General features: G+C 39.2%; 1 protein-coding gene across 2 annotated transcripts in view; it reads right to left on the minus strand.

The window, feature by feature from the left end:
• The window catches only part of fmn2a (formin 2a), a 42674-nt gene that overhangs the window by 5247 nt on the left and 13718 nt on the right, over positions 1–23709 (minus strand). For both annotated transcript variants that reach the window (XM_061744833.1, XM_061744834.1), the window contains exons 5-13: positions 23156–23297; positions 17965–18052; positions 14055–14116; positions 8350–8441; positions 8124–8253; positions 7874–8020; positions 7181–7240; positions 6398–6518; positions 2571–2663 (exon numbers count right to left, since the gene is read on the minus strand). In XM_061744833.1, the coding sequence (XP_061600817.1) occupies positions 2571–2663; positions 6398–6518; positions 7181–7240; positions 7874–8020; positions 8124–8253; positions 8350–8441; positions 14055–14116; positions 17965–18052; positions 23156–23297 (935 nt within the window). The remainder of the gene's footprint in view (positions 1–2570; positions 2664–6397; positions 6519–7180; positions 7241–7873; positions 8021–8123; positions 8254–8349; positions 8442–14054; positions 14117–17964; positions 18053–23155; positions 23298–23709) is intronic.

Raw genomic sequence — 23709 nt, forward strand, 5'->3', positions numbered from 1 at the left:
ATATTTAGACACATAAAGTACTAGCAGTCTCCTAGACTGAAATATCCATGCAATTAGATTTGGTTTGGTGTTCCAAGGATAAATCCAAAAGCATTCTGAACTGTTGTTTCATTTAATGAAGACCAAAGTTCTAATGTTATCCGTTTAGTGTCTCAGCATGTTCTCGGTGGCTTGGGACTTTTCATTTCATCCCATCATAAGGCCGAGATCTGTGTGTTTTATAACATTTCCAAGAAGTTCATTTTGTATTTGTTATCTTCTTAAATCACTGGGAAACAAGTGGAATGAATACAATTCAGGTATGAATGTGTTCGGTGCTAAGCAGTATTGCAAATTTTAAAGGTGACTTATGACTTTTTGTTTGTTTGTTTTGTTCAAAATGTCTTATAGCAGCTGTTTCAGGAGGCAGTCTCAGTCCTGCGACTGCACTCCATCTCAAGTCTGTGAGGTGCTTTTATTTTTGTTAAGTCATTGGGACATCTTCGTGTTGCCTACTTCAGAGGTAAAACACATGGATCAAGTCGGGTGGAGATAAACATGAAGAGATTAAGTAATTCAAGTTTGATTTGGGTCTCTGATGTCACAGCCTGGCGCAAATCTGAACAGCTCACTGAATTACACATTTTCAAACCTAGCTGGCCTCAAACAAAGCTGAAGGATTGTATCGTGTCAAAGTGGGGGAGCACCGAGTTAACCTTTAGTGTGCATATAAAACAGAGCAATGCATGAAACAGATATGAAATGTTTCTGTATGCTGGGAATTTGCATCATCCACATACTCTCTTGCAATCACGCCAATAAATTTGACTCCTTATAGGTTCAACTTCTTGTCCTGATGAAAACACAGGAGTTAATATCAGAATCTGAAATACTTTATTGATCCCTGGAGGGAAATTTCCTTTAGTTACAGAATATATCTTTAAACAGACTGACCATCGCATGTGTGTTCATCCTGCATAAAAGGTTAAGCCTTGCAACATCTGATTTCATAGTTTTTCCTTTTAACTGTCAAACTATTAATACATTTGATTATCAAAGCCAAATCCTCTGTTTTCCATCTTAGCAATGAAGCAACTTTAATAACTGCCAATAAACTTGAAGCGTGTCATTTGGCTTTCAGGCCACATCATGTCTGCAACGATCTCCGGTTCTTTAAGACTGGAAAGGCTCTTCACTGTGCCTTATATGTTACAGAGCAGTGTCTTCTTTGGAGGTCCACATTGGCCACGTTTATCTGCAAACTCCCTGATGCTTTTCTATCATCATCCAAAGGAAAATATACTATTAAAGTCCTTGATGTGGATGTTGTTCTCAGCATCCAATGCCTATTTTTTTTGGACACATCCATGAATCCAAACAACATCACGCTCAGTCTCAATCGGCATTTAATTCGTTTTTTTTGGTCCAAGGTAGCTTTTTATCAGGATTTCGTAACTATCTCCGTGTCTCCATAGGAGCGAAAATTAAGAGGCCCTTGGATACTACATCCATGGAGATGATGTCAAGCGTTGTGTGGAGAGTCTGCCTTGAAATGTTGATACCTGAGTTGTTGCGATACACCAGGATGATCATGGTGGTAATCCAACCCATGCAAATGGGAATCACATTAACTTTCCTTAGAAAAAAAAAAATGGAAGATCTGCAGAATAATATTTCACCTTGGGCAGCATCAGACCTTCAAACGAGCCGATGATCAGAAAAGTACAGCCAAAGTGGTCAAGAAATGGTGAACAGAAAACAGTTGTAAATTTTTGTAAGGAGCCGTCCACGATTCGGACTGAAACCGTTTCCAGAATCTGTGGGGGAACAGCAAAGTGGTGCAATAGCAAGGAAGCCTTCCAGCCTCAAAGACCTGGAGATGATTGCAGATGAGGAATGGTCCAAAATCCCAGTGGGATGTCCATAATAACTATTGGCAATTATATGAACCGCCTGCTGTGATCAGTTACAAAAAGGTATAAAAAAGAAATAAATAAATAGCAAAATATGGCATTTTCCAGACAACTAAAAGAAAATAGAAAAATAAAAGAAACTACCAATAACAGTTCCAATATAATGTCTCTTAAAGTTAGTTGTCAGTTATTTATATCATGTTCTGACAAGAGGAAAGAAAATATCCGTGAAAATAAGTTCTGCTGGACAGAGGATAATTTGCTGAGGTCACGTATGAATAACTTGGAACTCAACTGTAAGTCTTTATTTTGTGAGTTTAAATGACTCGAATAAGAAGCTCAAGATTCAACACAATTGGTTTGGGATTTAATCAAATCTAAAATTAGTTATAATTTATAGTTGTACAGCAGTATATAAGACACAAAACACACTACAGTGCATGTACTCAGAGTGTCTGATTTTCCTCGCTGTTTTCTATTTAATAAGAGGAAGCTACATTAAAAGTAAGAAACTTTGAGGTTTGGACTACAAATAAAGGACATGCAACACACCGATAGTCCATTGATTTTTGTCTTTTTGCAGGATTTTTTGACTACAAAAGACAAAATATCCCAGAATACCACATATCTAAGTTTTCGTAATAAATATCAGATTTTAAAAAGAAAAATCCGACTCACCTCGGCTAAGAAATTCCTCCATCTTGTCTTTGAAGGGTTGTACGTCATCTTCAGAGGACAACTTGCAAACTTTTTCCGTTTCAGTTGAGCATGCTAAGACAAAGAGATGCGATTGCGAAGAGAAGGAAATCATTCTTCAAGAACAATAACATCTCATTCAGCATTTGTAGTGTAATGTGAAACTCCACCATGCATTTCAGCCTGGCTGAGTTCACTTTGATAATTCTCTGCTGAATTTCTGCTGAATAAGTGTCTGCGAAGCCATAATTATCTTTAATGACTAATATGGCAGCTTGAAAAACAAGGTGGGGGCAGCACTCTGGTCCCTTGAGAAACTTATCGTCACGCTCTATCTGCAAGCGTAACAGATATGAGAACTCAGCTCCAGGTCTGAGAGGTGGAGAGGCCATGAGATGCTCGGGGGAACAGGGAGGTCAGTATCGGGCAAGTGGTAATTCATAGACCATATGGTGCACGGCCCAAAAAGGTACACAGTAAGCTCCATCTCCCAAGTGTTACTTGCTGATGTCCTCAGGGCCAGCAAAGGCTGTCTACCAATCAGTACCTCCCTCTGGGAAATGTCATCAAAGTCCAAGTCTGTTAGAGCACTCAGCTTCTATATAATGAAGAGATCTGCAGGTATAGCATGTGATGATATATTTATGGATGGCTAGCATGTGTCATTGCCACTGGGGTTGAAAGTTGATTTCCCTGTGAGCTACTTCATCTTTATGAATCACAAACAATGAACAGCCTAAAGAGTAATTATAGCGAAGGATAAAACAATACATGATAACATGGATAGGTTAGTTTAAGCAGCAAAGATATATGAAGCGTGATGGAAAACACAGAGGGTCTGAAGAACTGTTGATCAAGTGGCATGCACACAAGCTCATAATTAAAGACCCATGGAAAAGATGACACCTATACATAAGCAAATTCTTATTTAGTTGCAAACAATCTTTTTTCCTTATTTGAATTATCTGCAAGTACTTCAGGTCTTGGAAAATGCACCTCAGTGTTGAGTGACTTAGGACAGAGTAAAGAAATCAGTTAGGCAATCAGCTCAGCGTGACAAGCTTTAATCATTTTTCCTGTGGTCTTGATTTGCATCAACATCACATTAATTATTCCACTTTTTTTCCTCTCTTTCTTGCTAAAAAAAAAGGAAATTCTTTGGTTTTGAAGGAATGCAGGAGAATGCAAATTATTGCTGCTCTCATTTGGGTCTGAGTGTGAAACTGAAGAAAACCCTTTTTGTGGTCGCCATCAACTCTTTCACTTTATTAGTGCAAGTCCTACTTGTAAAAACATGGTTCTTGTTAGTTTCTATGAAGGCTAACAAATCAAAAATACTAAATGTTTGTGGTGATTTGTTTGCATATCACAAAACTGGAAAAAAATAAACAAATACAAAAATGCAAGTTTACTCATCAAGCAAATCATTTCTTGTAAATGATGCTCCTCGTGTGGACATAAAATTCTAAACACCACTTTTACAGTTTCTAAATCTAGTCTGCCGTTGCTGTGTGTTCCTTTGCTTCCTGCATAAAAAATAATTAAAGCTGACATTTTCATAGGATCTCTGGAGGGAAATTTAACTTGTAATCTTCAGTATGTAGACTTTATTCAACTGCCTTTTAAATCTGACTGAAAGCCAAAGACTAGACAAAAACCAGGGTTTGCTGACTGGTTGGCATGATCTAACATACTAACTAAAATAAATTGATATTATTTTCCAGAGGAATGGCATTAGTTGGCCAACGAGCCATTATTTTAAATCAACATGACTTCTTCAGGTTTGCTAAAGTCTGGGTCTTTGGGTCTTGGGGGTTACTGTCATGAGCCTTTGTGGATTGGGCATATGGAGCATTGTTTACATGCTTAATTAGGTTGGGATTGAGCAATGTGGTGAGCAGATCAATACCGTTTTCCTGTCAAGGAGGCTCTTGATTCAGGAAAACCCTCTGGGATGGAGTCACATGCTGCTATTTTACATTTCTGGAAACCACAACTATGTAAAATGTTCACTTTCCTTCACTCCAGTTTCTGCACATGTGAGAATTACTTTTTACTCTCATGTGACCCCCTCAATACATGTCAGCCAACAAATGAGTGTTTATTGGGTAGTAGGGTGGCAGACATCTGCTGTCCCCTGAAAAAGCTAAGTTTCACTTGGTGAGAAAAATAGTGCCTTTATGTATTTATTTTAACTTAACACCTTGGATATGGCTGTTCCTATGGTTTTATCTTTGTTCAGTGACATGAACCACTCACAGCCTGCTTAGCACAGTGACATTTAAAAATACATAAACATAAACATAATATATAAGACCATTTAAGAAATTGCAAGAATTTTCATTTTGCACTGCTGGATCTTAAGAAGGTTCTAAGTGGAGCCTCAAAATGCAAAAAGAAGAAATGGGAGCAAGAGACCATATATTTTGTGCATGCAATTTATTGAAAAACAACAATTTAACTGAAATGGGCTGTTAAATCAGCTGATCAAAAGTTTAAGACCACTACACAAAAAACTAACACGCCCTCAAAACAGAGATTAAAGGGTAAAAAAAACCCACTCAGTAATGAGTAGCTCCACCGTTCTTGCTGATCACTTCAAAAATCCATTTTGGCATGCTTGATGCAAGTGTGTCTAAGCTGCTAGGATGGTTGTGCCAAGTGGTGAAGATGGCTCCACGAAGGGAATACACTGTCTGGAACTGATGTCCATTTTGTAAACTTCCCCTTCCATCCATCCCTCAATTGGATTTAGATCAGGGGAACATGCAGGATGTTTCCAGAGGAGTGATGTTATTCTCCTGGAAGAAGTCCTGTTGAAAAACCCCAGTTATCACCACACAGACGAGGGCCCTCAGTCATGAGGGATGCCCGCTGCAACGCAGCTGCTGCTTGACGCCCCTGCACAACCTAAAGGTCCATTGAAGGAAAAATCACCCCAGATCTTGATGGCTGTGCAACAAATTGAAAGCTCAATTTTTTTCCTCTTCCTCCCATTTTTTCTTTTTCAATTTTGAAGCTCTACTTAGAAACTTCTTAAGATCCAGCAGTGCAAAATGCAAATTCTTGCAATTTCTTAACTGGTCTTAAGATTTTTATCAGGAGTATCTATTGGATTTGCACAGCTGTCAATTTCTTAATGTATTAATAGTATTCAATACTGTCTTGTATATACTGCTTGTTCATCTTTGCACAATATTTATATTTTACTCTAACTTGCCTATGTCAGTATGTATGAAGGCCCTGCGTGATTTTAATTGGCCACTTGGGACAAAACGTTTTTTTAAATTAAATTGAATATATACTGTACAAAAACCACTTCTGGACAGGGAAATACAGGGAAGCCACCTTCCAGTTGGTGGACCATAACTCTACTTCCTATAAGCCATCCTCTTTTTATACTGAGCTCTACCCCACGAGAATGGTGAAGGCCTGCCAGGACAACAGGAGTCTATATCTGACAAGTCACATCTGCCTTTGGTTAGCTCATTCATACGACAAACAGATGCCATCTCTGTCGATCTGCCTCTACAGTCTGCACATGACCAAACTTAATCAGGTTCGGAAAGTCATTTTCCATTGAGCAAGACATTTGAAAGATATGCATATAGATTAATACATCATTTGCGGGTGAATCAACCATAAAATCAGTTCTATAGCCTTTAAGGAAGATATTAAACATGCCATAATTTGACAGTAATGGAACAGCTAAGCCTGGATCTTGGTAAACTATTAGTAAATTCGAAGTTGAAAAGTTACACATGGACTTCATATAAAAACAAATGTGAAATGGAGGATGATGACTATACCATTTAGATCTTTCTTCAACTTGCGGAGATCTCTTTGAAAATCCTCAAACTTCATCTGAGAGGCCTGGAAAAGGTCCTGGGGCTCAGGCAAGGGGTAGACACATGTCTCTCTGCCAGCATCCTGGTAAAAGACAACAGAGAGAAGCAAAAAAATATGATACAAAAACACACACACACCACAATGTCAAAGTCAATCCTCATCAAATAAGACAGGGCCTCTCTGTGCTAGATACAAAAGGCAAGATTTAAATAAGTACCTTCAGAGATCTACATGGACTTATCAGGCGTCCAAATGTCCCAGAGAAGATAAGACTGAAAATAAAACTAAAAATGCCCATTATTGCTCATTTCAGAAAGTAAAAGGTCATTTCTCTCCAGCCGAGCTTCCACAAAGCAATTACGAGAGTTACAGCCATGTCATGCAGGTTGATTTTGGCAAGCTGCATTACTGAGTTCATCTCATCTGGAGAACCTAATTATTTACACTAGCGCTCCTTTGGATGCTGTGCCAGTGAACAGACTGCAGGTTTGAATGAAGCCAGACCAAAGCAGACCCCGAGCAGGAGACGAGGAGTGAAACACAGAAAGAAAGTTATAAAGGAGCAACAAAAAGAGAGATTTGTCTGGGTTGTAAATGAGGAAAGGGAAAATAAATAATTTGATAAAGGATAAGCCACGGTATCCTCTGGCAAGAGAGCACATGAAAGAGAGCTCTGGAAGGATTTCTAAGCAAATCAGACTAAAACAGAAAAGTGATTTAAATAAACAGGAACCAAAACATACCTCATCAAAGTGCCTCAGATAGTAAGCAACAATGTAGGACAAAAGACTCCGGGAGTTATCCTGAAGCAAGAAATAAAAAAATACAAATAAATAAACCAAAAACGCTTTATTAATTCAATCACTTTGGACATGATGTTTTAATTTCTTCAGGAGGAATAAGTATGAAGACAATGATAGATGGTGACATTGGAAGTGCTGTTTAACCAAGCACAATTGTGCAGGGCTCAGCATTATATCTCAGGTCAGAGGAAAGTTTAATGCTCTGTATGGATACCTTACTCCCTTCACAACTACAAACACACAAACCACTGTTGCCTTATATGGTAGCGGTGAGGGCACACGAGCACGTTGTGATATTGAATCAGAACTATAAACAGAATGGCCTCATCTAAATCTGCGCAGCGATGGCTCACATGTTTGGTACCAATGAGGTTCCTTTGCAAAACCTCGGCTCTCAGGATGGGAAATTTTCAAATTTAAACTGTAAATAATGAGTCACCCTTTGCTACACTATTTGTAATGTTGAATGCAGAATAAAGCCGTCTTTGAGTGATTGCAGGGACAACCGCATGACACAGAATCACCAAATTTATTTCTCTCAAATTTACACTTCAAGGTTGAGTCAAGTTCTCTTGTGAAGTGCTGTTGAGCGTGCATTGTGTTTGCCTTCACACTTCCACCGTAAATACTCACGCTGCTTTTAACGTCCTTCAGTTTTGGCAGAATGTCCAAGGAGAAGCCATCAGCCTGCCCTCGAGACCGATTCCCTCCGTTCATGTAGTTGCCAAAAGCCAGAACCAGGCCGAGCACCTGCAATACACTTTTACTAATTTGGAGAGTCTGTGGCACAGACAAAACAGATAAAGATGAGAAAGTTAACAGAGAAACAAAAGAAAAAAATAAATAAAAGAAAAAAACTGAAATGAGGAGAGCAGTAGCTCACCTTGCACACTTTTTGAAGGACTTCAATTTTGCGCAGGATTGAGGTGATACACTCGTGGAAGGTTGATTGAAATAAGATGCAAAACACACGTTCAGAGAAATTGGAGATATTTGATAACTGAAACAGAAACCTGAAATTGGGGAGGAAAGAACCAAGTTGACTTTTTTCCTCTTAAAGTGACACGTCATGTTTTGTATTTCCTTTGAGAGTTGTGCTTGGCTCTTACTGCTCCGGCTTGTCCAGTGGCTTGGAATCCTCCTTTTCCTGGGTTGATTTAATGTGGTTTTTAATGGCACCTATCTCATCACTTTGAGCCCTCTGTCAAGGAAAAAAAAATATAGATTTAGTTGATGAAAGCACATGGAATAAGGATAAGGTGGTATTTTACTGGATTTAAACCAAAGTTATAAAAAGCAAGAGCAATGAAAAACTAAGGTTTTCAGACCCATGTTGATATGCAGTGACTATTCCCTTAATGACAAATCATGAATTTGTTTTTGAAGTGTTTTGATAATTTGACAAGCAATGAACTAAAATACACAAATTACATAATATTTAGATTGTTTTTGTTATTCTGAGATCTGGAACATCCAACTCCACTTATTTATCTGTAATATACCTCTAACTTGAACGACCGCCGCTGCCAAAATGAAGTGAACAGAAATAAGAAGCAGACTGGAGAAGTATTCAGAGATGAAGGGCCTTAGATGAGTAACCAAACAAGCCAAGTGAAAGATCCAGAGTTCCTTTTTGCAAAAGTCTTCAGAAGGAGCCCTCAAAGTGACCAGACAAAAGATTTTTCTAACTGAATGCATACAACTTCCCACTGGGAATTTGCTGAAAAGGCACCTAAAACTAAAAGTTCTGATCCAAAGGTTGAACTATTTGGTGAAAATCCCCATGGTGTGCAAAGGAAACCAGGCACTTAACATCTCACTTAATCACTTCAGTAAAACATTGATGGCAGAATTATACTCTGGGGTTTTCAGCAACAGGAACTTGGAGGCAAGTTGGAGTGGTGGAAAGATGGACACAGAGAGATAGAGAGAGAAATCTGGAGCGCTTAAGATCTCAGCCTAGGGCAAAGATTACATTTCAAAAAGACAACAAGAACTGAAATGCATTGCCAAGAAATCACCAGTGCCTGGAAAAAAAAACAAGACAAAAACTGCAAAAGCCCTTGAGTGACCCTGACCCATAAGGAAATGAATCCAGTATAGCATCTCTTAGATGATCTAATTAGATCCAACAATGGCTGTGCACTGATGCTCCCAAACCAGTCTCGTTGGGCTTCAACTGCTTTGCCAGGAGGTACGAAAACTTCCAAATGAAAAAAGCGTGTCACGGCAATAACAACACTCGAGGCTGCAATGACTGTCAAAGGGTCTTTAATTAAGCAGTGAGTAACAGTTTTGGAGTCTTTATTATAACTACCAAAAACACAAACATCTCTGTATACTTAGAACCACAAAGAAAATGTGATTTTCAAATCATTAATCTAAGAAAACTTAAATAGACATAATTTGATTCTATGACAATCCCTCGCATTTGTTCCAGAAAATGTAGGAAACTTGAAAAATAAAATCCCCCCCAAAATTGTGAGCCAGTATTGTTTATTAAAAAAAGGGAATAAAATTCCCATAAACTCTGTACTTTTTTGAAACTGCATTATACACTACTAGTGCAAACCGTTTTTGCCAAAACAAACCCCTAAGAAGCTTGGAGAATGTGGGAAATTGCACAATTTTAAATATCATAATCATACTTGGATAGCATGCAACTGACCAGGCTACATTTGCGTACTGTATATCATAAAGCAATACATCACAGCAGTCACATGGCCAGGTTCCAGATGTGCTCTACCCATGGACGCTTTTTACGATGGTGTACCATGTACTGATGACAACCTCAAGACCAGTACACAGTACCAATTGTATTCTGCACAGTATGCAGTATGTGGTTTTAAAAACAGCCGTAGACTTTCCAAATCCAGGTCATGGCTAACCACAAACCTCTCTATCAAAGAATCATTTATCAGTAAAATGGAAATATTGCTAAATATTAAACTGAAAGAAAAAAATAGAAATAAATAAATAAAAGGAGGAGACAGAGTTTGAAGTAATCACAATTGGATCCACGTGAACTTTGAACCCTGCAGTGCCATTGTGCGTGAATCTGTCATGTGATCATGATCAATACAGACACATAGGCTCAGGAGTACCTAAGGAAGTCATCTTCATCACTGTTAGTCCAACACTGCATTAAAAACTAAAACCTGAAGGTGTATTACACAAGGAGGAAGTCATTAACTCTGGGTGGAAACGCAACCGAGCTCTGTGGGTGTGAACTCATCTCAGATGACGGGACAGGTGTTCTCTGTAACTTAGTTTTAGGGAAACAATGATTGGGTTCTGTACGACATGTACATGGCAAATAAAGAGATCTAAATAAAACGAGGTTCTTTGTGAATCATAGAAGGCCCATAAAGACAGGGATGGAGCAGAACAGCTACAGGGATGGAGCAGAATCCCCTGAGCCATCCCCAAAACAATAGGTTTCATCAAAGAAAGAAGTTTTACGCTCAATGTCAATGCCAGCTTTATTTATATGGCACAATAAAAAAAAGCCTATGGCCAACCAAAGTTCTTTACAGTAAAAAAATCATCAATAAAAACAACATTTAAAATAAGACAGATAATTGTAAAGTCAGAGAGGTTCAACAGGAAAAGAGCCCCATAACTATTATCTCAGTCTCCGTTTTGGGGTATGGACTCTCCTGCTAAGAATTGCCATGAATTCTTAATTACTAAGGATTGCTAGAAAATGCTTCATAATGCTGAGAAATCATTTTTATTTAGACAGAACTTGAATAAATTAGATGAGCACGAGCTTAGAAGAAACAAATGCACGGGCTGAATCTTCTACAAGTGAGGTAAATGTGAGGTGATACAATACATTGCACTATGGGAATTAATCATATGCCAGCCTATATTATGCAAGTCTCACAGATCCTGAAGAGTTGCCTTCAGGCAGACTGCATTCCTGACCATTATCCTGCTGCCAAGCACTGGACCACAGTTTTATACAAGGTGGTTTTTAAAAAGCAAGCCAGAAATAACCCTTCATTTCACAAGAGGCAAAAACAATAGATGTTAATGTTTTGAAGCAGATGGGCAAAACAATAAAACCATCCCCGGGAAGAAAATGTAAACTCTCAGCTCCCCAAGAGCCCATTGAACCCCCAAATTTGAGTGCCAGCAGTTTGCCTGCCCCCAGCCCCCCAACTATCTCTCTGGAGTTTGGCCACGGCATGGCTCCTTGGAAAACATCAAACACCGGCATCAAACGCACTGAGAGCCCGATTAGTATTCTACACACTGCTGACTTGTGTCGGTGAGGGCAAGCTCTCCGTTGCCTTCTCTCGAGATGTTTTCAAGTGTAAATATATTTAACACAAAGCAGATCCTTTTCAAAGGGCAGCAGTGGAGCCCAGCAGTGTTTGGTGTAATTGGGGACAAGTAGGCATTAGCGTGTGATCTTTGAATTGCTAAGGCATGTTGCAGTGGTTGTTAGCATGAGAAATACAGTCCCATGTGGAATATCAAATGCAAAGGAAAGTAGGATGATATTTGTGATGCCAGAATTCTGGTAGTAGCCAAGTGGTATTCATTAGCCAGGTTTCTTGTGCTGGGGTAAACAGAGCCAGATAGGGCTTAATCACTATTTATGTCACTCAATTTTCAAGGAAACAACATTTATGAGATTCATAGAGCTGCCAGTGAATAACTCTAAATGACAAAGTGCATCATGTAATGAAGACCTCTCAAAGCCATGCCACGTAAAAATAAAATAAAAAAGTGGTATGAAGTAATCATCTGTAGTCTTATAGTTCATTTAAAAGCCGATGGCTCTAACTGGCCTCGCTGACATTTAGCCACTCCCAGCTGAAAAAGGATCTGAAATTCAGACAACCAGTCTGGGCTCAGATTATCGCTTGACATTAGAGGGGAGGGAGCGGTGTCCCACTATCACCGTGACCCTTTTAATGGCAGCGAGCTTTGTTCAGAAGAACAGGAGGGGCTATAATCCACTGCTCAAAGACGGAGCTAACTCTGCGCCGGCCCGTGTGTGTTTCTGTCGCTGCGTACATGCAATATGTTGTATGTGCAAATGTGTGTGGGTCAACATGTTTGTTTGTGAACATGTTTGTGTGAGGGAAAGAGAGTGAGGGAGAGCAGCCTGTGTTCTGGCTCCTAGCACAGAGAGAGTGAGGGTGTAACCACCAGGAGCCCCTCGCATTCCTCAACACAGGCTGACTGTGCTGCCAACTGTGGTTTAGGGGGCTGGAGACCCACAGACAGGATGGAGTCTTGCAATACAAAAGAGAAACAATTTGGCTCCTCAACTCAATAACACAGCCTTAGGCCATAAGGGGAAGAAGGAAAGGGAGAGGGCTTGCAGTCTCAGGGTGAGCGGAGAGGTTAGAAGACTTTTGATCCTAAGTTATGACACATTGGTTCATAACTACGGCTCGTCTCAAGCCACAGTCTTATTCCCATGATCAACATTATTAATATGCCTCTGGCAGCAAAAGGTCCGGGCCTCTCCTGTGTAGTTGTGCCAAAAAGCAATTCCCGGGAATTTCACAGCATCTTAGAAATGCATCACAGTTGAAATGCAGAAAACATGCTCATTTTCATGTTGCATAATTTATTGACCTAACTTTGAAAAGGGTCATGGACCATGAATATGCATTTACTGTACATAAAAAGTAATTTAGACTTGTAGACAGATTGAAGAATACTGATGTAAACTCTGTAATTTGTCCCTAATATTATACAATACAATGTGGTCATTTTGTTTGGCAAAGCTCAGTGTGGTCTCTCCTTTTTCCAAGAAAAAAAATAAAAAATAGCCCTAACTAGCACTTTCAAGAGAATTTGTGTGACTTTCAGTGAGCATTTTCTTTTCACAGGGGCTTTATTAAGTTGAGCCAATTAGATCGTACGTGTAGAAAATGTGTTTACTATGCAAAAGTACTGGTCATCGTCCAGGCCGGCAGACGGACCTACAGATGACTGACACTCCAGTTAAACAGCTCACATACTCTACGGTTTGTGGCTCCCTTGTTTGTTTTAGTATCTAATACAAACCTCATTCATTCATTTATTCATTCATCCACCCATCCCTTTTAAGTTTAACAGGAGGGTAAGACCACCTTGTAGAGAAATAAGTCGACAGTGAAAACGTATCACTGATTGACAGCGTAACACCTAGTTTATAACAGAGTTTATAACAGTCTGTTTTTCCCCACATACACAAAAAGGTTCACGTTTTCACAATCTTGGGAAGGTGCTTTTTGATGAAAAACATTTGTTGTTTTGTGGTTTATTCTTTGTCAAATGCCAAAAAAAAACAAACAGCCACAACATCTTATGAATACTTTTGCCATTTTGTTGAGATCATTGTGTTCAATCTTCTTGGGTTTCGTTCCATAATAAAATATTTGCCTGTTGTTCATTTATAGCATGAAATATGTAACAGTAAATCATTTTATTCATCACAAGCAAACTGTTCCAAAACAACAAATTTACTGCAAACCACTAAGGACGAAAAGAAAGGAAAAAAAGGAGTGCTTGTAAGGTTTTCCCAGAACAAATGACACAATCAATATTTGCCTGAGCTTTTACTTATCTTAGTTTGAATAATAACATTTTGTTTTTCATATTTCTTCCTTTGCTGTGTGTAGTCACATGTACTACATGTGTACTCGTGTAGTTCAGGGTGGGCAAAAAAATGCTTACGCGTATACTCCAGTGTACTGAGACCAACATGATCCTTGATTATCCTTTACAGACACACAATTAACTTGGTGTGTGTGTGCATAGCTCCTGTTTTAAGAAACAATAATTAATCTCATTAAATACTCACGTTTTCATAGAGAGCATGCAGAGTCTCCAGATCAACAATGGAGTTGTCCATATTTAGAACGGCTGTGCGTGGAAGACAAGGGTGACATGGTTAACGTTAATATTAAAACTAAAGCACATCTTGACATTTCTTTACCTTTAAAGAACACAATTAACAAGTCAGATATCAAATGAGCACAAACAGACCTCCGCTTTCCTAACCGCCAGATTTAAAAAAAATTTTTTGGCTGTCATAAGTTGGAAAAAAAATCCAACTTGCTGCTTTTGCTGGGAATAAAAGGTGGCATAAAACAATGGCAGCATTCTCGCTTGTCATATGAAGCATGTTGAGCGCTTCATATCAGTTTGTCATCACGATCGCACACAAGGGGCCAAATGCAAAAAGACAAATATAGAGGGACTTAAAAATCTGTCAAAGATCTGTGTTTGAACTTATGTGTTTGAATTCCTGGTGTCGCCTTTTTGTCTCGGTGCGAGGACCTGGCGCCCGTGAGCATTAATCCTTTGAAAGTAAATGTTTAAAGACAAACAGAGCCCAGGGGTCTGCGGTGTTGAGACTGAGGTGTTGCTGTACACACAATCCCCAAGTGAAGCTCTCAGCACCTATATATATATATATATATTTCATCGAGCTATAAGGCTGCAGGTGTTGAAATGATTCACGTTGTTTTGAGATGTGGATTTACTGCTGGGGGACTGGAGGGCAAGTTAGGAGGACAAGGACGCTGAAAACACTTCACGTAAAAGAACTCTGTTTAGACAGAAGGTAAAATAATACAGACAAGAATCACATAATTGAAAGAGGATAGGATTGTGGAAAATAAAAATCAAATGATTGCTGCACCGATTCAGCCAGGCCTGGTGTTTTCCCTGATATTGATTTTCCTTCCTTTTATGTAATTGTGGTGAGTTTTTGAATGTTTTCACTTCTAATTCTGACTGCTTTCCGACACTTTCTCCTCTGAAGCCACCAAAAGAAATAACTTCCTTCTCCCGAACTCTCACTTTTCCGTTTCTCCCACTTTGTTCTCTCTGGTTTTCATAACCATCTGAACCAGAGTCAGTCTGTCTAGTTTGATTCAAGGCTGGTTTCAGAAGTCATGAGAGAAAGCCATATCGTCTCTGTGACATGGTCCTTTTCTGACCAAAAGCCAGACCCATCTGCCCATGTCTATCCCCACTACCACATTCATTCCCGGCGTGGCGCCGCCAGCCACCATCTAATACTGTGACTGGGGCTCCAAAGCCTCACAGGAAGCAGACGCTGCACGGAAGCGTCCGATGAAACATGCGGAGTGTCGGCCAAGTCTGAGAACAAACAACAACAACAACAGCTGTGAGGAAAGGAAAGGGAAAGAAAATAATGCGTTGACTTCTCACTGAGCAGTCAGGTTGTCATGTGCAGGCAGATTTAAATCAATGATTCATAAATTGTTTTCCTTCAAGTCAGAGATAACAAAATGATGACAGCTTTGTCTGGTATTGTCCAGATTTCAGAACCAATTGGAACTACGAGTGATTTGTCGATTACAAGGCTGAGATGAATGGATCTAGCTTTCGTAAACAAGTTGTTCTGAGAGTCATAAGCCAACTTCAAACCGCACCGACGAGCACAAGAACATTTCAGGAAGAAAACAGCATCGTTTGTGTGCAGTTATCTCGGATTTGCTCTCGATGTGCAATACAAAAGTAACCCAGGCTGTAATTATCTTTTGCCTAAAAAAGAAATCATCAATTAAAATCTATGACAAATTATAATATACTTTCTTCAGTTATTTTGTTTGTGTAAGGTAGCCGACACCCCCACTGTTACTGGGGATAATGCACACATTAAGATTTACTTTACAAAAGCACAAAATATATTTCCGCGTTGATCTTACTCCTTGTGATATACTGAAGTTTCTAATCAGTGCTAATGATGTACCGTTGCAACTGTCCTAACATAGGAGACGAATGACAGTGCTGATGAGAGTGGCCCTCACTTGCCCTCCCATTCAGGTCTCAGACAGATGAAAATACATTCAATCTGAAAGCTTCACATTTAGCACCACAGATTTCTTCAAGATATCGCACATGAAACCGCCCCGAAGAGTAACACATTTCTAGAGTATGCAGGTGGTGCATTAATTTCAGAGTATTTAATAAATGCTCCATTGTAGAAAGACTGAAAAGAATGGGGAACTGGGAAGAGTGTTTGGACACATGGATGAGCAAAGACTCGAGAGCAATCAGAGTAACTAAAACAGGAAGACAGTCTGTTCCCATCAACATTACCGGAATGACTTCATTTTACCAAAGCCCCCTAGACAAGCTGGTGACAACTCGGAGAGGGAGATAAAGCACAGAAAAAAACGTGATGTGGGTGTTAAATGGGAGGAGATTACGCAAAATGTGAGAAAAGAAAACCAGGGTGGAGGAGAAGCGTTACAAAGGAGATCTACTTCAGATGCCTTTCAACACTAAAAGACATGATAAAGCCAACTGCTAATGGAAGCATTAGTGCTGACCGCAGAGGTCCAAAATAGATTCTCACTCACTTCTCAGTACACTAAAGATATATTTTATAAAAACTATCATTGTAACACTCCTGAAACAAAGAAAATAGCTAAAAAAAATAATAATAATCATATAACATGTTTCATTTCGTCCAGTCGATTATCTGGCTAGTTTGTGTCTAGATCATTTTCTGTGACAACCTGAAAATCTTTATTACCAAAATTGACAAAAAAAAAAAAAAAGTATCAGCAACTGCACTTTGTGTAACAGATTCATCGGCTTACTCTGTTTTCCTAAATACTCACCTCTTCTTTCTAAACTCTCCACCTTTGAATTTCCGTGTCCTTCTGAAATCACCTGCCTTGTTAAAAAAGCTAAGTTGTCCTCCTGCCAACTTGTCGTCCTCCCAATCTTAAGAAATTTGGTTCAGATACCAGGAATGTAAATGCATTTCTACTCAACCATTTATTTCAAAAATTCTGGAAAAATAAACAAAAACTGTTGCAACACAGGTTTCATGATCACTTGTCTAAAAATGAAATTCAGTCTGGTGATTTTTACCAGAGCTGTTCCTGGACTGTGAAGTGAATGGAAACCAATGACCTCCTCTTGGCTGCAGACTGGACTTGTATCTATCCTCATTCTCCCTGATTTGACTGCAGCATGTTCCCATAGTGTCTCACACCATCCATCTTGACCATATTGCCTCTATTGCCAGGACGGCACTAACCTGGTTTCACTCATACCTTTAGTGTTGTAGTCAGTTCATCTAGAATTTTTTTTAAATCACAATCCTCTCTTGCCAAAAGTGGTGTTCCCCTGGGCTATGTCCTATGGCCTCTTCTCTTTATCATTTATTTACCTCTCTGCTATATATTCTGTAGACACAATATCCAGTTCCACTGCTATGCGGAGGATCCAGAACCAGATCTTCTACTTCAGAACACATCACACCCATTCTCAAGCAGCTTCATTGGCTCCCGATTTCCTCTCCAATTAATTTCAAAATTCTGCTAATCACCTTCAAAGCACACCATAGTCTAGTTCCTTCATACCTCTCAGACCTTCTGCTACCTTTCACAGCATTTTGCTCAGATCTTCCTCAACCTCCCTCGACCTGCCCGTTAGTCCTCCATGGAGTGTATCGTTTTCAGTCCCTCTGCCCCACGACTCTGGAGCCCTCTTCCTCAAGGCCTCCATACCATTGACTCTTCACATCTTCAAATCCCGCTTTAAGACTTGTTTAATCAGGCATATTCCACATGAAAAACAAAAAACCTCTTGTTTTGTTAGTTTAATATTTACATGAGCCTTAACAGTACTGGTGGCCAGAACTGCTGGGTAATGCCAACACCCTTCACAAATTCACTTTCAATTGTGTCATACTATTTTCACAACTGCTTGATAGTGCTTACCATTCTGGATGTCCTTCATGTCAAGATGGATGCTGGACATCAGGATGCCAACAGCCTGTGAACGCTTGTTGCTCAGCAGTTTCACCACCTAAGAGATGACGATAAAGACATGTGAGAAGGTAAGTAACAGCGAGTCTGACAAATACTTCATAAACCATGTTGGCAACAAACGGAGGCTGACAAAACGTATCAATTCTCCGGAAAAATTACCAATAATTTGTTTCCCATCGCAGTTTTTTTCAAATCCTTTTAGGTGCATCTGTGTTCCTTGAACCTTGATATTTCAAAGTCTCTGCCACAGAACACACATTTATGATGCAATGTCTGAACCAGAGTGATTAAAAAAAAAAAAAAGTGGCAAATGATTGCTTGTTCTATTGGCGTCTCCTGGATAAGTGGTAAAAACCAGCACAATTTATTATCAGTTTTGATGCAAAAAACAGCTGTTTTGGGGTATAATTTGCAAGGAAACTATTCAAAAAAGCTAAAAACTTGAAATCTGTGTAATCTCTGTTGCTATTGATAGGACATTGCAATATTTCCAAATAAACTATGTCAACTTTTGTTCCAGTTTAACATCTCTGTGTAGGATAAGGACTTACAGAGTGTGATTCAGTGCTAACAACCATAAACAGGAACTGTAACGTGTGCCGTATTCAGAAGAGAGCTTTCCCTCCCCATTTCTATTGTTTTCTCCACAACTTCACCTCGCTCTTATGTCGTGTCAACTTTTGATATAATCTGAATCACACATAACTCTTAAATTAGTGTTAAAAATTACACCTAAGAATAGTCAAGATTACAATATTAAAACCATACAAGCCGTCTTTTGTTTCTGAGACTATGGGCGGAGCCCTGCAGAGGCAAAGCAAAAATAGTCAACCATAATGATGCTGGCTGATTTTGTTGACGTCTCGGGGTACAAAAAAAAAAAAAAAAATCTTATGGACATATTTACAAGATTCAAAGCTTGATTTTTTTTCAGGGGAGGGGGGGGTACCATGAGATTTTTCAACCACAAATAATGAGAAAATTACAGTGCTGTCTGGCTAAATTATAGCGATTACCATTTTTGCCTTTTTCTCCAGATCCTTCACAATTCTGTCACGTGATTAAAAACGTATAGATCATTGAGACAGTGAAAGGCGTATTTGCTATGCAGAGCTTGATCACATGAATTCAGTTTCTGGAACGCATTAAACAACGTTGTTGATGAAACTATAGTTTATGTAACTGTACGATGCGGTGTACATTCTTTCAAAGGGAAACTACTCTATGAAAAGTCATAATCACAGCATCCAGTCGTAATTACTGAAACCAAACATTAAAATAGCTCAACAAGTTAAAATATTGGCAAAGGTTAACTGAATAATAACAGCTTGTACTTGTCAAACAGCCAAGAGTTGAATGTCTTGCTGGTGTTATTATGCATGGAGAACTACATCCAAGGGAGATATTACGAACCACAGCTCTCCTGAGTAAGCAGAAGTGTGTGCTGCGTTGCAAAGTAGTGAATGAACAGGACAGGAAATCCTAGCCTACTGTGATCCAGACAGAAAGCTTCCATCGAAACCAGATCACACAGACCACAGACCTCTTAAAACACACACAGGAAGTTATATCACCAGGCCCATACTGTCTGTTTTCCCAACCACAGCTTCAAGAGGCTGGCTGTCCAAGATGATGCTGACGGGCCTCCACAGCGAGCCCGTCACATCTATACAGTTGGGTTACTAGTTCATGATAACGCAAGTCGTCAGTCATGTTTTATCGTCTGACTTAACTCAAATGTACAAACAGTAAAGCATATTGTCTAATGCACTTTCTTAATTAAATGCATGTATTTGATTAAATAAACCTTATGTAATATAGTGTAATAAACATCATCTGGCTCTATAAGCCACTTCTCAAATTGCTGTTGTGACCAACATTTTACAAAACATCCTAAAAGATCTATTTAATGCAATGTTCCAACATTCTTCCGGGAGTTATCTGCTCATAAGTTTTGGACTTAATGAAATCCTTTAAGTCGCATTAAATATACGTTTATCCTTTGATGCATTTAGTTTTTCAGGGTTGGCCGGTGTGGGTTTTCATCAGTACCATACAGCTCTTAAAAAAACAACATATGAATCACTTCCTCATGGTACAACTTGCTCTCAAAGAAAAAAAGAAGCTGAAACAGACTTGAAACAACATTAAAAGGTTAAATGTTAAAAAGTAACCCTGAATAATTTGAATACTTTGAGATCAAGTCCCGACTTTAACTAAAACTAGTCATTAACCTGCAGTACAAACTTGGAAATATATTTTAGTGGACCACACCATCATTAGACAATCTTAAAATCATACATTTGTTTGTTTTGTGAGAAATAATGGCAATAACCTTAGTGTAGCTAAATGAGGGGGCGGGACAGTTAAATCAAGGAAACTGGAAGGTTAAACGGACGACTGATTGCAAATATTACAGTCTGGCTTTAGCAGCGCTATCAGCAAGTGTTGTAGTACCTCCAAACAGTTCAAAACCACTCCTTCATTAACTCAGTTAAATCTGATGATGCATCTTTTTGGATTCTGCATACAATCACACCCTCGCACATATATTCATAAATCTACTGAAAACACCGCAGACAAAACAAACTCTTTATGACTCCAGAACTTGCCCAGAGATCATTTAAATTTTCATCCCCTCAGTCTGATCCATTAATCAATGTGCACTCATCCGGAGCAAAGACAGACTTCTAACAGCTGCACTGGTTCATGGCATCATAATTTAGATTATGAAAGCTGAAAAGAATAAAGACTGCACCCACTATTTAGAGAACAGCTATTTAATTCGGAAGAGTAGAAATTGTACTGGCTAAACTTTCAAGAGATGAGTAATGGCACTGACAAAGTGCTGTTTTTCTATGATATACCACAAGCTGTAGTATGGAAGGCAATTGTGGTTGAAAAGGCATCCAATATAAACGTTTGGGATGCATATACATCAAGAGTGGCACTTCATTGCCCCTCGTCTGGACTATTCTGGACCTTGTAGTTATTTAAATGAGATCCATCCATGCAGCATCTGTACCTGCTTATGCCTTTTTGGGGTCATGGGGATCTGTTGGAGTGTAACTCGGGGTACGCCCTGGACAAGTCGCAGGGTCACATATTGAAAACCAACCACACACACGCTCCTATGGCAAATTTAGGAATCAGTAATTGATTTGACATGTTTTTGGTCTGTATGAGGACGAAAAAGTCCACTTTGAATAACAATATGTCTGATCCCCCTCTCCTTGATTCAAAAAAAGTTGTTCCTAATAACATTATCTGCATCTCCTTCCTCAACAAGAAATGCAAACATTGTCGTTTTACAATTTTTCAAGCGTGAGCGAAACAGTGGTTAGCACTGTTGCCTCACAGCAAGAAGGTTCCTAGTTTGAATCCTGGCAGGGGTCTTTCTTTAAGTCTTTCAACATGCCTGGAGAGGTTCTTTAAGCTATTTAAATGTCAAAGATCGCAAGGATTTGCAGCTCATCTTTTCTGATGAACTCAATATGTCTGATATTGTGAACAGTTTTTCAGACCAAACACAGGTTTGTTTTTTTGTTTGAAAAAAAAAGAAGAGATTTCACAAATTTTAAAATGAACCATTAAAGTATGAAAATGTTTAGATTGATTATGCAAAGAATTGTGTTATACATACATGTGTTTTATTTTATGCCAGCAAAACATATTTGGAATGGGTTTTCTTTTGTTTGTTGCCTTCACAAACTCTCACAATCATTCACTTTTAGTTTTGAACTGCTGTAAATCACTTATGATGCAGCAGTAAATTCACACCATCATTGTTCCTCAATATGATAAGAGCAGCAGCAGCAACACTGCAGCCAGTGACAACAATTCACAACATCTATTACTCATGTCAGCAGCCTTTAAAAGGCAGAAGAACAATGTGAAAATTGCTCCCTAGTGGCAGCTCTGAGGAAGATCGTGTCCTTTCCCCTCAAAGGAAAAAAAAACGAGGTCTAGCGATGAAATCAGCGGTCCCGGATGAGTACTTGAGACGGGGTTGACTTCAAATTGGGATTAATTGCTGTTCCATTGTTTTGTAATAACTCCTGTGTTCATATTAGTTAACCACTTTCTTTATTTTCTTTAATAATTCAACTATATGGATCAGAATATCACACCAGGAATATCTGCTTTTATAGAGGAAGTGTGTTTTTCCTTCTTAGTCTGTGAAATCTCTTCTTATAATTTAATTCCATATATTTCTCAAACTTAAAGATTGCCTGGGTAGCATCGGGGCTTAATGTTTGGCCTGTTGGAGTTTGCATGTTGTCCTGGTGCATGTGCATGATTTTCTTCGGGTTCTCCAATTCTCACAGTCGGAAAACATGTATATTAGGTTCATTGATCACTCTAAATTGCGGATAGGAGTAACTGCTTTTTGCCCAAAGAGATCTGAGATAGGCTCCAGCAGACCCCTGTGACCACGAATAAGTGGGTATAGATAATGGATGGATGAATGGATATAAGATTGCCCAATACTGTTTATGCCTGAGCTGAACATTACATCTCTGCAAAAATTACATACGATTCCCCAATGGAACATCATTAGTGACTTTACGACATAAATTTAACACACAACTCGTCAACTTAAATATCCCAAATAGAGGGGCTTTAAACTGTAGATCGAATGTTTGACTTGCAGATTGATGGAGTGACACAAAAGCATATTGGGGAGGGAAACAGCTCCGCTGTTAAACCAAGTCATTCAGAAAGCACACAGGGAGGAACCACACCATGAAATACAACTCCCAAGCTTCTCACTCCCTCACTTATTTCCCCTTTCCCATTCCCACTCCCTCTTTGCAGTCACCATGGCCGTGAGGTTTCCTCACCGCACGCGAGTCATTGGCTCGGTGCCACAGGATGGTCGCAAGGGAGTCGGTTGGGAGCCAGAGCTCACACCACATAATAACTGTCTGGCTGCAGCAGTTACTCCTGTCACTCAAAGTGACTCTTAGAGCGACAGTGAAGAGAAATTGAAAGGAGTAAGACATGAGAGGGAGAAAGTTTGGAAATGCCTGGAAGAGTGACATATCTGGCTACATATACATTTGCAGACATTTAACAGAAAACAAAGGAAATCAGCACAGTTGTAATGTAGTATAGATGAAGAGAAAGAAACGTGTACCTGTTTGGCCTTAGACTTGCTAATTGTATCTGAAATTGGCTTCTTCTTCTCCTTAACAGCACTTTTGGAGAATAGCTCCACAAATTCTCCAAAGTCTACGCTTGGTTCCTCGATCTGCTCCCATACCAGAGGGTCAGTGTTTCTAAAAATTGGAGGAAGATTGATTAAAACAATGGGATGATTAATATGCCATCTCATAGCTGAAAGAGTAAGCTAAAGCTGTTTCATGTGTGTCATCTTATTCTAAACATCCAAATGTCATATACTTAATTCAAGAAATTTCAACCAAATTCCGCACTCGCAAGTAAACCAGTTCTCTTCTTGACTCTTTCAGGTACAATTTCCAAGCCCTAATAAGGCAAAAAAACTGGTTCAAGTTAATTCTCTGCTGACTACAATGCCTGGACTGCATCACTTTTATTTTCCACAAGGTTAGTATCTCCATTACAGTCACAGCATGTGCCTGATGTTTATCTTAAGTGGACAAGCTTCCTCTGAAATCTCTACTGTTCAGTAAATATCTTTGCGCAAATGATCCATATCTATCATTGCTT

The sequence above is a fragment of the Cololabis saira genome, chromosome 17 (genome assembly GCF_033807715.1).
Source record: "Cololabis saira isolate AMF1-May2022 chromosome 17, fColSai1.1, whole genome shotgun sequence".
Classification (NCBI taxonomy): domain Eukaryota; kingdom Metazoa; phylum Chordata; class Actinopteri; order Beloniformes; family Belonidae; genus Cololabis; species Cololabis saira.